At 47.3% G+C, this 14,346-nt stretch overlaps 1 protein-coding gene across 7 annotated transcripts in view; it reads right to left on the reverse strand.

The window, feature by feature from the left end:
* MICAL3 (microtubule associated monooxygenase, calponin and LIM domain containing 3) overlaps window positions 1-14,346 on the reverse strand; it is a 215,964-nt gene that overhangs the window by 39,325 nt on the left and 162,293 nt on the right. For all 7 annotated transcript variants that reach the window (XM_062194469.1, XM_062194465.1, XM_062194470.1 and 4 more), the window contains one exon: window positions 6,968-7,163. In XM_062194469.1, coding sequence (XP_062050453.1) covers window positions 6,968-7,163 — 196 coding nt within the window. The remainder of the gene's footprint in view (window positions 1-6,967; window positions 7,164-14,346) is intronic.

Here is a 14,346-nt window from a genome sequence, read left to right on the forward strand (position 1 = left end):
AAAACACTCAGTGTCACTAGCCATCAGGGAAATGCAAATCAAAACTCTCCTGATATATTACCCAACCCCAGTCAGATTGGCTACTACCAATAAAGCAAAACCTAACATATGCTGACAAGGCTAGAGAATGTGGTGGGAATGTAAATGAGTACAGCCTGAATACAGAACACCATGGAGGTTCCTACAGAACTACCACAGATCCAGCAATCCCATTTATGGATATACAGCCAAAGGAAATGAACTTGGCATATCAAAGAGAAATCTGCACTCCTATGTTCACTATAGCATGATTTGCAACAGCCAAGATGTGGGATCAACCAATGTGTCCACGGGCAGATGAACAGATAATGAAAATGTAGTATTTATATAATAGAATATTATTCATCCATAAAAGAGAATGAAATCCTGGAATTTGTGAGAAAATGGATGAAACTGGAGGACACTGTGTTAAGTGGAATAAGCCAGCCACAGGAAGAAAAATATTTCATGGTCTTTCTCATGTGTTTCTGGAAGTGACAACAGTTGATCTCAAAGAGGAGAGAATGGGTGGGGCCAGTGCTGTGGCTGCTCCACTTCTGACCCCACTCCTTGCTCATGCACCTGGAAAAGCAGCAGAGGACAGTACAGGTACTTGGACCCCTGAACCTACATGGGAGACCCAGAGGAAGCTCTTGGCTCCTCGCTTCAGCCTGCCATATCATCAGTGCAGTCTTCCTCATGGCCTGGACTATATGGCCATTTGTGTAGTGAACCAGCAGATGAAAGCTCTGTCTCCCCATCTCTCTCTCTGTGTCTCTCCCTCTCTCTCTGTAACTCTGCCTTTCAATGGAATAAATAAATCTTAAAAAACAAACAAACAGGAGAGAATGGGGGTGTACAGAGGCTGAGAAGTGTCAGGACAGGGGTGGGGGGAGGGACAAAGCGAGGCTGGGTAACGTGCACCACAGCAGTGAGCCAGGAGGAATACATGCTGCATTCCACAGAACGTGGGTGACTCTAGTTTACAACTCTTACATACTATATGAAGAACTAGGGAACAGGAGTCCAAAGACTCCAAACACAAAGAAATGGTGCCCTATTTGATCATCACACATAGTACACACATCTTGAATTATCTCTGTGCCCTGTAAGCATGTATACTTATTTATGCCGATTAAAAGGAAAAAAATTACAAAGCATTTGGGCCACGGACAGCTTGACATCTGGGTTTTGAGTATTTTTCAGTATTTCTTTACTGGTATTATGTCTGCCCTATCTTTGTGTTTTCAATACTTCCTTATTAAAGAATGTACCCAGTGTGTGTCTTTAACATCACTCAAACATGAAATAAGGATAAAGACGCCTCTATGCTCATCTTAAACCCTCAGTGAGCAGAAGAAAGCCATCTTGTCCCTCCTCCAAGGCTGGGTGTGCCCATGGCTTGTTCAAGAATGCACCAGCGGTCAGCAGGGTAGAGGGCACCACACTGCAGCCTCCTGGGAGGCAGGGCTCAGTGCAGCCCTGTCCTCACCCGTGCCATGCCATGAGGAAGACTGCAGTGATGATATGGCCAATGAACACATATCCTGTGACAGGGACAATGACGCTCCACTTAGTACTATTAGTGCCACTCTGGCTAGCTTTATGACAGCTCAAGGAGCATGGAAGCATGGCAAGCAAGGCATGGAACATAAAAAGGAGAGTGCATAAAAGCATAAACCATTGCCTGTCCTCATAAGCTATATGCTAAGCCTGCTTCTGAGAGGTCTTGGGGCTTGTTTCTAGAGACCCAAGGCAGGCAAGAGGCCTCCATCTCTGTGTGCTGGATGGACAGCCCTCTGACAGGTGGTGCCAAACGCTCCTTCCCAGGCTTTCTATAGCACAGGATTCACCAGGTACATTCAGTGCCTCAAGGTTCTTCTATATTTCCTGGCTGCTCCCAGCACCTGAACCTCTGAGTCTGGCTTTGTCAGGGTGTGGAAGGAAGGATGGGGTAGTGAGTCAGATCCCCTTGCACCACGGCCTGGACACTTTCCACGTGGAAAGGATCCCGTATCAAAAGAAAATAGTTCAGGCAACCAGCTTCCATCTCCCTCTGGAAGGAGATGGTGGCCCTCCAGGAGAGACAGGGCCAGAACATCTGGTTATCAAGATCCCATTCCATCAGAGTGGGTGCCCATTTTTGTGCTGGGAACAATGCACTCCCTCCGAGAACAGGCGCCGGAGCTGCTGGGCCCAGGGAAGTGCATATCACAGTGACCAGCACAGCTAAGATGGGCAAGAATGCACATGACCCACAGATTACAGAAGCCAGGGCAGGTTCCCAACATCTCAGGGGGCCAGAGATGTCCCCCATAAACCCCTCTAGGAAGCCTTCATCACGAGAGGCTGCTCCCTGCAGTTAGAAGATCTAGCGAAACCCCTTCCTGTTTCAATTCATCCCCGACCCATCAGTTCAAAGCACTGTCCTGAATTTTCCCTCCTGTGTCTTTTTATTGAGGCACTGACAGGGCCAGGGCAGAGGGAACAAAACCCACAGGCACGTGGCCTACATTACAAAAAGGCAGAGTTGTTCTACTTCAATGAGGTTCCGCTGTGTCGGGAGGGGCAGACCCGAGGACAGCACCACAATAGTGACAGCAAAGGCTGACTGAGCCTTGTCGCGGTGCCACGGAGTTTGAGGAACTTCCCCTAGACTAGCTCACTTAGCTACACACCACTCCAGGGCGCAGCTACTATGCCTTTCACGGAAGCTTAAGAATATCAGACCACTTAGGCGAGGTGAGGTCAGGATTCCTAGCAGTGTGCACATCACACCTTCTGGGCCCTCTTGTGGCTCTCTGCCCGCCAGCAACTGCCAGGGTAGCCATCCCAGGAAGAAGGTCACGATCACACTCATGGCTGCCCGAGTGAGACCTCAGCAAGTGGAGACCAGGGATCCAGGCAGGCAGGGTGCTGTGGGGAATGCACTTCCTGGTTTCCAAAGGGAAACAGGAATCAGGGTCAAGAAGAGAGACTGTGCTCTTCCGTATTTCCCGGCCCCAGGGCCCCTCCATGCAACTGTGAACATGCTACCACTAAGCAGATGGCTGAAAGGTGTACGTTATTCACGAATCTTTACCTGGTGAAATCTAATCCGTGCTAAAAGCAGCATCCTGCTCAGCAATGGCTCATGTTGCTGCCTCTGCTGGAACGGGGGTGGAGAAGGAGGCGACAGGAACAGGCATGGTTAGCCTTGAAGAAGTGGCATTTCCCCACGCTGTTATTCTCATGGAAGGTAAAGCCCACTGGGGCAGGCCTGCCTTCAACTTGTGGGGAGTCCTGTCTGGAAAGCACATTTGTTCGTTCCAGGCCTCAGTGACTGAAGCCAGCGATGTGGGCTGTACACAGTCCCTTCACTGTTCGGGACAAATTCTTCTGGCCAGTCAGAGAAAAATGACACTGACATCCCAAGGCGAGCCTCTCTTGTCTTGGCCACTTGGCCTCTCCACAGAAAATAAACACTCTACTGTTAAGTTCCCCTCAGGAGGGCAGGCCATCCTTGCCTGCAAGGACCCACACCAGGAATTTGATGGTAAGAATTGCGTGGGATGTGTATCACAAATAGACACTCCAGTCGATTCCCCAGGGCAGGGCTCAGGAATTACTTTTCACCACATATGCCAGGCAGTGTTTTGTCACCAAGGAAATCTGGAAAACTAAGAGTGCTGATTCTCAAAGCGTGGTCTCTTTCTGGGCCACAGCATCACCTGGGGGCTGTTTAAAAACAAAAATCTCAGGCTTTAACCCCAGATCGACTGAATCAGAAGCTCAGCCAAGCCATCGGAGAACTTGGTTACAATGCCCCAGGACGGGGCCAGCGTGGACCAAGACCAATTTCTGGCCCTCAACCCACTTGTTCAAGGAAACGAGTGGGAGAATTCATGGGCCTGCCCCACCTCGTGAGGACAACCTGCATGGTGCTTACAACTACAGGTAATATAGTAGTAATAGTAACTGCTGGCACTGAATTAGCACTCACTGGTTGTTGCTGTCTTAGATTTAATCCCCACAGCAAAACTCTGAGGTGCAGTATCCTTTACAGATGAGGAAATTGAGGCACTTGGGCAACCACAGATTGGGTAACCTGCCTGCAGCTAATAGCTGCCAGAGTAGGGCTTCCAGCTCAGATCTGTTAGGCCCCAAAGCCAGGTTCTTTTCTTTCTTTCTTTGTTTTTTAAGATTTATTTATTTATTTTGAAAGATTTACAGAGAGAAAGGAAGAGTGAGAAAGAGAGAAAAAAATTTTCATCTGCTGTTTCACTCCCCAGATGGCTGCAACAGCCAAGGCTGGACCAGGCCAAAACCAGTAGCCAGGAACCAGGAGCCAGGAACATCATCTGGGTCTCCCAAGTAGGTAGCAGGGGCCCAAGTACTTGGTCCATCCTCTGTTGCTTTTCCCAGGCCATTAGCAGAAGCTGAATCAGGACTGGCGCAGCAAGGACATGAACTGGCACCCATATGCTGGCACTGTTATACCACAACACTGGCCCCACCAAAGCCATGCTCTAAAACAGCACATTATGTGGCCTCCTGCAGCAGATACCTGAGTTGAGAGTTCTCTAGACTCCCAGAAGGTGTGGTTGGACCAAGTGATTTCTTAAAGTTATTTTGAGGGGCCGGCGCTGGGGCACAGTGGGTTAAGCCACTTGCAATACTGGCATTCCATATGAGTGTTAGTTTGAGTCCTGGCTGCTCTACTTCCAATCCAGTTCCCTGCTAATGTGCCTGGGAAAGCAGCAGAAGATGGTCCAAGTGCTTAGGCCCCTGCCACCCACATGGGAGACCTAGAAGAAGTTCAACGCTCCTCACTTCAGCCTGGCCCAGTTCTAGCTGTTACAGCCATTTAGGGAGTGAAACAGCAGATGGAAGATCTCTCTCTCTCTAACTCTGCCTTTCAAATAAATACACAAATCTTTAAAAAGAAAAGAACTGCTACGTTATTTTTTATCTTCAAATGTAACATCGTATCAAGGAAGAACTGAAAGCAGAAAATGCACCAAATTCTGTGCTTTGCGCTGCAGGGAAGTTGGAAAAAAATACACAATACAGCTCTTGCAGCTTATATTTTCCTTGGGGAAACTAAGAACAAATCTGCAGCTGTTTCCTCTGGGCTTTTCACTATTAAGAAGCAATTTTTCACTCTACATAGCATCTAAAGGTATTCTTCTTTTTCAAATTTAAGTAAAATGTGTGTCTCCTGCACTGCATAGATGATAACTTATCTGTTCCATGCTGCCCTTGCTATTACACTGTACTATAAGTACTGTGATTCCAGCCTTCTGTGCATCTGCTGCCCCTTGCCTTTCAAACTGTGTAAATTGTGGTGAGGAAAATCTCTTAGAGCAGTGAAGTCATACTGACCCACACTTACCCCAAAGTCAAGTTATTGGCTCTGCCCAAGGATTTACAATGCACCCTGACAGAGAGCATATCCTGCCCCCACTGTGGGGGTCAAGCCAAGAGCATGTGGCCTCCCTCATTGGAGTGCAGCAAAGTGGGTGGGGCTCCACGAGTGTTCGGGACAGACTTGCAGAGGTATGTGACAATGACAGAACTGCAGGTGCCAGGAGGAAGCTGCTCCTGGAATGAGAGGGGAGCCACTGTGGGGCCAGCTCAAGAGGTGGCAGCTTCGTACAGGGCATGCCCAATGCCAGGGATGAAGGGGTGGAATGCAGCTGGAAGTAGCTCTGCCCAGCATACACATTCTTGGATCTTAAAAAAAAAAAAAAGCCCTGCTTTCTTTATTCCCTACTCACTCCCTTCATCACAGCAGATGTATGTGCCCAGTACAGGATTCAAACGCTCTCACACATCAGCACAAAGCTCCCTGGTCAGGGGCTGCAGCAGGAGCTTCCACCTGCAGCCCCACCTGCGTGGATTTTTCCTGTGCACTCTCTGTACCCTGCTGCTGGACGTGGCCAAGGTCATCTCTGCTGATACTGGAGGCCCTGGAATACAAGCCAGCAGCAACAGCAAGCCTGGGAGAGTGTTGGGGTGGGTTGGAGCATGCATGGCCCCCAGGTTGGTTAAACATAATTCAACACTGGGGTTGGCCAGGTGTAAAACCACTTGCTGCTGAGTGCAGTGGCTCAGAAACAAGTTTTCTGCCCCTGTCTTTACCACAGGGAGAAACAGAAGCCTGGAAAAGTGAGGTGGCCTCTGCAGGACTGCAGTCCACCGGGGGCTGAACTGCTTCCAATTCAGGCCCTGGTGCTCCTTCCTGGGACCTCCCAAGCAGTCACTGCTAAAATCTACTGCTCTCCCCCACCTGCCATCTCATCTTGCCAGCGGATTTGTAAACAACTTGAGGGCAGAACCTGTGTCCTTTTTTTTTTTTTTCCTGTTACCTTTTCAGAGATTAACAGAGTGCTTGAGACATGGCAAGTATTCAACAGATACTTATTGAGTCTGTGAATTAAGTCGCATGGGTATGATCCTTTCTGGCTAACAAGATGAAGACATGGGGCCCTAACTGGAATAGGGGAGAAAGAGTCCTGGGACAGCAGGGAAAACAGGAAGAATCCTGGCCTTGCACACAGGAAATCTCATGGAATCTTGGCTTGAGTCTTAGTCATCATCAGTGTCCTTACCTATAAGAGGACAAATAAATGTCCCTGTCCTGTCTACTCTGCAGGTTCCTGTGAGGACGACCAAATGAGGGAACGGTCAGGACGTCCTTTGTACCTGGCCCACCAGCATGCCGAGTAACCCACGTGTGCTCACACATGCCATGCACTGTGTTAAACAGAGTGCACACCGGCTTCCTTAACCTCTACATGGGTTCTGGGAGCAAGGTACTAGTCTCATTCCCATTTCTCAGATGGGGCATGGCTGTGGGTGGAAGAGCCAAGAGTCAAACCCAGACAGTCTGGCTTGGACTCCATGCTGTTAAAAGTTGCTGTGCTGCCCTCCCAAGGTGAGGCTGTTCCCTGGGGCACAGGCTGACCTGCTGGCCACATCCTCTTCAGTGCCCTTGTCCAGCACGCTGCTCAGGTTGTGCTCAGCCTGCGTCTCCTCGGGCACCTCCTCCAACTCCTCCGCCTGCCTCACGGACAGGCGGTAGTTCTCCAGCTCAATCCGCTCAGGAGTGCCCCTCAGCCGCTTGGCAATGCTGGGCTCCTCCAGGCCATTCACATTTGAACCTGCAAGATGAGCAAAGAAGCCAAGTTCTGATGACGAATGACAGAAAAGGAACATCAGCCACAGGATGATGGGAGATGTGTAGGGTGGGAGGAGGGGCTGGAGGTAAGCACCTGGAGGCATCTGAGACAGTCACCCTAGTCTTTGCAAAATGTGGATGCCCTCCCATAGAGTCAGAGCATGGCACAGACTGGAAGTCAGAAAGTCCCGGATTTGGCAGGGGCCAGGAAAGGATGCTGCTGTGGCAGAAGTGCATAAGCAGGAGGAATTAAAAATCAGCCTGTCCACGTCCATTCCTATAGCACTGGCTTTCTCAACGGAACCCCAGCCAGATCGAGAAAAGAAAAGCAAACCAGTAACGTGAAAGAGACTTGGGATAGTCCTTGAGGGGCTCGTCTCATTGCCCGGGAGCCAAGCATCTCTAAAGCAGCCTTTCCCACCCCACTAACCCAAGGTTCAGTCAAGGTCCGTGCCTTGTGTTGGCTGGCTCTGCTGAGGTGGCCAGGCTGACTGTCCTGCAGGACTCACACTGTGGATGTCTCTGTCTCTCGTGGTTGGGTCTATGACAAATACTTTGTGTTGAACAGGGATACCACATGGGTGATGCTGCACCCTTCTAGGGTACCACTGCTCGGGGAGCTCAAGCCTGACTGCTTGGGTGGTGTCATTCGTGTCTCCAGTGTAAAGGCACAGCTTCCCCATTGTAAACAACCACCCTCAGTGTGATGCTTAGAAACCAGGGGCTGCTCTGGCCCCAGTGCTCTGAGCACTCATCCACAATCTTTGCTGAGTCCATGTATTGGGGTTACAAGATGGTGATCTTTCTTTCTTTTTCTTCTTCTTTTATAAAGATTTATTTGAAAGTAAGAATTACAAGGAGGGAGAGACAGAAAGAAAGATCTTCCAACAACTGGTTCACTCCCTAAAATGGCTGCAATGGTAAGGGCTGGGCCAGGTAGAAGCCAGAAGCTAGGAGCTTCTTTTGGATTTCCCATGGGGGTGGCAGAGGCCCAAGTACTTGGGCCATCCTCCACTGCTTTTCCCAGGCCATTAGCAGGGAGCTGGATCAGAAGTGGAGAAACCCGGACTCCAACCAGTGCCCAAATGGGATGTCAGTGTTGCAGGTGGTGGCTTAAGCCAATGCACACAATGCTGGCCCCAAATAAATCTTTAAAAAAAAAAAAAAGAGTATTATGTCTTTTTTGTCTCTTAGCTTTTTGTTACTACAATGAAATACTAATGATGAAGGAAAGAGGTTTACTTCAGCTAATGGTGTTATTAGAGGTTCACAAAGATCAGTGGCCCACTGGTTTGGCATCTGGTGGGAATGTTCTTGCTGACAGAGTCCTGAGGCGGCTCAGAGCAACACCTGGCAAGAGGGAGCACAGCCTCTGTCTTTCCATATGAAGCCACCATGATTCGATATGGAGCTTCACCCTAGCACTCAAATCCAATCCAATTACTTCTCAAAGACCTCATCTGGCAACATGACAATTGGATCAACTTTCCACTCTCCTAGAGCTATTAACCTAAGACTTTGTGGACCAGAGCTGGAACTGCAGTTCAGCAGGTTAAGCTGTCACTTGTGACATCTGCATTCCATATGGAGTGCCAGTTCAACTCTTGGCTGCTCCACTTCTCATCCAACTTCCTGCCAATGTGCTTTGGAGGGCAGTGGAAGATGGCCCAAGTACTTCAACCTCTGTCAACCACATGAGAGATCAGGATGGAGCTCTAGACTCCTGGCTTCAGCCTGGTCCAGCCTGGCTGTTGTGGTCATTTAAAGAGTAAATGAGTGGATGGAAGATTTCGCACTCTCTTTCTCTCTCTAGCACTCTGCTTTTCAAATAAACAAAAGAAAATCTTTAGGAGGAAAAAGGCTTTGGGGACCGAGCCCTTAACACATGGATCTCTGGGGGACACCCCAACTAACATCAAAACCATAGTGCTCTGTTTTGATATAGGGCAGTTCCCTTGACCCCCTTCTTATTGTTATGTTTTTCAGATGTTCCTTACAAAGGACATAGCCATTTTATGATGTGTGACTATACCAGTAATTTGCTAAAAGAGCTCAGAAAAGCTGTGTAACAGCTCAGAGCTTATTTCCTGGTCTTTAAAGGAGGACAGAGTCTGCCTTCCAGGGTTAGTCTGAGTGCTGAACGAAACTGCATACATATACACATGCAGAGGTATGAGCATGCTGGCTCTGGGCCCCATACATATCTCAGCCTTCCTCTTCTAGTTAGGCCTACTATACCAGCAGTATTCAGTAAATGTGGGTGAAAGGTATACTGATGGTTAGTAGTATTTTCATCTCCAAATTTGTATGTATTCTTGCACAGGGATGTCATGTCCATTTGCTCTCAACTGTAAACAGTAGTTATTTGACAAAGAAAGACAGGTGAGAGAGCAGCATTGGCTAAGATCCAGCAATGCAATACATGATGGCAGTTGGGTATTTATTACCAGATCTTCAGGGGGAGCAGACTTGAAAGTGGCAAAGAGGCAGAAAGCAAGTGGGAATGAACGGAGCACAAAGAGCCCTGCATCCTGCCCAGGAAGGTCATGGATTTCTGTGGCATTCTAAGCTATGAAATAATATTGGGCTTTGGCATGCAACATCATACCAACCTAGTCTGGGGTGACAGGTGGTCTACTAGGGAAAGCTTGACTAAAGGAAAGGAGTAGAAAATTGGTGTGGCAATTTTTGTGGCATAACAGGCCATGCAGAAAATGTTCTGGAGCTCAGCATTTCTGTTGCATACAATGTTTTCAGCCTTTTTATAATGGCACAAAAAGAGCTTTATGAATCCAGGTAGTCACAGAATAAAGCCTCAGTGCCACTGCATGAATTACTGGGATTTTCTACCAAATAGCATCTGTCAAATTTACTACAGGATTGTCACTGAAAAGCCAGATCAGTGGCATGTTCGTGTACAAACTCAGGTACCTGTGTGATGATGGGGTCTGAATACAAATACTTGGGTTTTCCTGGGCCTTGCACCCATGCCCATTTGTTCTACTCTTTGAACCCTGAGAGGTGTCATTTTAAACATCTCTGCTCTGTTGTTTAACACTGAGCTCAAGGCTCCAAAGGTGTAAGCTAAAATGCTAAGCTAAGGCATCTGGAAGATTAGAATATATGCAGACTAGCCAGCGCTGTGGCTTAACAGGCTAATCCTCCGCCTTGCGGCGCCGGCACACCGGGTTCTAGTCCCGGTTGGGGTGCCGGATTCTATCCCGGTGGCCCCTCTTCCAGGCCAGCTCTCTGCTATGGCCCGGGAAGGCAGTGGAGGATGGCCCAAGTCCTTGGGCCCTGCACCCTCATGGGAGACCAGGAGAAGCACCTGGCTCCTGGCTTTGGATCAGCGAGATGCGCTGGCTGCAGCGGCCATTGGAGGGTGAACCAACGGCAAAGGAAGACCTTTCTCTCTGTCTCTCTCTCACTATCCACTCTGCCTGTAAAAAAAAAAAAAAAAAAAAAAAAAAAGAATATATGCAGACTACAGCTAATAGCAAAAAGGAGATAGGGCAAAGCTGGTTGAGCTCTACTTGACATTCTGCAGATCTTCCCAGGCCAGGCTGCATTAGGTCATTATTTCCTGCCATCTGCTGTCTTGTCCTCTCTCCTTATCAAAGCCCAGTGTCCCAAAATAAAGATGTGAAAAGCCGAGGAGTCCCTGACTACACTATCATCTGATTCTTTCCTGCCAATTGCATTTTTGACAACTGCCCTTAAACAGAAAGCAGATAAGAAGGAGAAATACAGCAATGACCCAAGCATGAGCTTTCCGGAACTCCACCAATATGGACTAAAAAACAGTGCTACTTCTTTTCTTCCCCCATTTATTTGAAAGAGAAAAAGAGAGAGAGAGAGAGAGAGAGAGAGAGAGAGAGAGAGAAAGAAGGAACTCTCCCATCTGCTGGTTTACTCCCCCTACATGCCCACAACATCTGGAACTGGGCTAGGCCAAAGCCAAAAGTCTGGAACTTTATCCAGGTCTCCCAGGAGTGTAGCAAGGACCCAAGTACTTAGGCCATCACCTGCAGCCTCCAAAGGTACACATTAGTAGGAATCTGGAATTGGCAGCGGAGCCAGGACTGGAACTCAGGCACTCTGATATGGAGTGCGGATTTTCTAAACAGTATCTTAACTGCTGTGCCAAATGCCTGCCTCAAAAACGTGAACCTCTCTAGTGGACCTTTAACCTAACAGTTAAGATGCTGGTTAAGATAACTGCATCTTATATCAATGTGCCTGGGTTTAATTCCGGGCTCTAGCTCCTGGTTCCAGTTTCCTGCCACTGTAAACCCTCAGAGGCAGCAGTGATGGCTCTAGTAACTGGATTCGCATAACCCACATGGGAGATGTGGATTGAGTTCTTGGCTCCTGGATTTGGCCTGGCCAAGCCCTAGCCACTGTGGGCATTTGTGGCATGAAGCAGAAAATAGGCGCTCTCTGTCTCTGAAAACAAACAAATAAAGCCAAAACAAGTGCTTCTTTTAGCTGGAAAAAACAGAAACAGAATCATTGTGCTCTTACATTTGTATATGTTAAATGCATGAAATTTATTCACCTTCTGTAAATAAAACAATAAAAAAGAAATGGGAAAAGAACTATCACTTTAAGGAAAACAAACCAGTAATATTCAACAATTCAAACTCAACCAATTTCAAGGTAGAGTGAACAAACACACTCATGTAGAAACACTCTCAAGAAGTGATGTCTGCTTTTAGTGGATAACACATACTGTTTACCAGGGATTCTCCTAGAACCTCCAGAAACAAAGTGGATTAAATCTATCTACTCTTAAGAAGCTGCAGGCTATTCACAGGAGAGAGAGTCCCATAGGAAACACTTTGATGTGAAGCATTAAAACTGATGGAGGCATGTGGTGCTATGTGAGTGAGTACAAGGGCCAAGAATCCACCCAAGGGACTTAAGGAAGGTGTTCTGGAGAAATATGTAGTTGCCAGCTTAGAAAAATGTTCTGTGAGATTTCAGGGCATACTACAGGGCAGTTGTTATCAAAACAGCATGGTACTGGTACAGAAACAGACAGATAGACCAATGAAGCAGAATAGAAACACCAGAAATCAATTCAAACATCTACAGCCAACTTATACTTGATCAAGGATCCAAAACCAATCCCTGGAGTAAGGACAGTCTATTCAATAAATGGTGCTGGGGAAATTGGATTTCCACGTGCAGAAGCATGAAACAAGACCCCTACCTTTCACCTTACACAAAAATCCACTCAACATGGATTAAAGACCTAAATCTACGACCTGACACCATCAAATTATTAGAGAACATTGGAGAAACCCTGCAAGATATAGGCACAGGCAAAGACTTCTTGGAAAAGATCCCAGAAGCACAGGCAGTCAAAGCAAAAATTAACATTTGGGATTATATCAAATTGAGAAATTTCTGTACTGCAAAAGAAACAGTCAGGAAAGTGAAGAGGCAACTGACAGAATGGGAAAAAATATTTGCAAACTATGCAACAAATAAAGGGTTAATAACCAGAATCTAGGCCGGCGCCGCGGCTCACTAGGCTAATCCTCCGCTTTGCGGCACGGGCACACTGGGTTCTAGTCCCGGTCGGGGCACCGATCCTGTCCCGGTTGCCCCTCTTCCAGGCCAGCTCTCTGCTGTGGCCAGGGAGTGCAGTGGAGGATGGCCCAAGTCCTTGGGCCCTGCACCCCATGGGAGACCAGGAGAAGCACCTGGCTCCTGCCATCGGATCAGCGCAGTGCGCCGGCCGCAGCGCGCTACTGCGGCGGCCATTGGAGGGTGAACCAACGGCAAAAGGAAGACCTTTCTCTCTGTCTCCCTCTCACTGTCCACTCTGCCTGTCAAAAAAAAAAAAAAAAAAAAAAAACAAACAGAATCTACAAAGAGATCAAGAAACTCCACAACATCAAAACAAACAACCCACTTAAGAGATGGGCCAAGGACCTCAATAGACATTTTTCGAAAGAGGAAATCCAAATGGCCAACAGACACATGAAAAAATGTTCAAGATCACTAGCAATCAGGGAAATGTAAATCAAAACCACAATGAGGTTTCACCTCACCCCGGTGAGAATGGCTCACATTCAGAAATCTACCAACAACAGATGCTGGTGAAGATGTGGGGAAACAGGGACACTAACCCACTGTTGGTGGGAATGCAAACTGGTTAAGCCACTATGGAAGTCAGTCTGGAGATTCCTCAGAAACCTGAATATAACCCTACCATACAACCCAGCCATCCCACTCCTTGGAATTTACCCAAAGGAAATTAATTTGGCAAACACAAAAGCTGTCTGCACATTAATGTTTATTGCAGCTCAATTCACAATAGCTAAGACCTGGAACCAACCCAAATGCCCATCAACAGTAGACTAGATAAAGAAATTATGGGACATGTACTCTATAGAATACTATACAGCAGTCAAAAACAATGAAACCCAGTCATTTGCAACAAGATGGAGGAATCTGGAAAACATTATGCTGAGTGAAATAAGCCAGTCCCAGAGGGACAAATATCATATATTCACCCTGATTGGTGACAACTGAGCATCAAAAAGGAAACCTGATGAAGTGAAATGGACACTATGAGAAACAGTTCTTGATTAGCTCTTGTCCTGTTGATGTACATGTAATACTTTATCCATTTCAGTATTTTTGTTTGTTCTACTTAATACCATTGGTTGAGCTATGTAATTAACACACAATTATTCTTAGGTGTTTAAAGTTAACTGAAAAGTGATCCCTGTTAAATATAAGAGTAGGAATAAGAGAGGGAGGGGATGTACAATTTGGGACATGCTTAAGCTGACTTGCCCCAAGTGGTGGAGTTAGAAATGTGCCAGGGGATTCCAATACAATCCCATCAAGATTGCATGTACCAATGCCATCTCACTAGTCCAAGTGATCAATATCAGGTCACAATAGACAATAATGATAGGTCTAAGAGTCAAAGGGATTGCATAAACAAGACTAGTGTCTGCTAATACTAACTGATAGAATCAAAAAGGGAGAGAATGATCCAACATGGGAAGTGGGATACACAGCAGACTCATAGAATGGCAGTTGTCCTAAACAGCACTCTGGCCTCGGAATCAGCCCTTGAGGCATTCGGATCTGGATGAAGAGCCCATGAGAGTATTTTAGGCATGGAAAGCCAAGATACTCTG

The sequence above is a fragment of the Lepus europaeus genome, chromosome 6 (assembly GCF_033115175.1).
Source record: "Lepus europaeus isolate LE1 chromosome 6, mLepTim1.pri, whole genome shotgun sequence".
Taxonomy (NCBI): domain Eukaryota; kingdom Metazoa; phylum Chordata; class Mammalia; order Lagomorpha; family Leporidae; genus Lepus; species Lepus europaeus.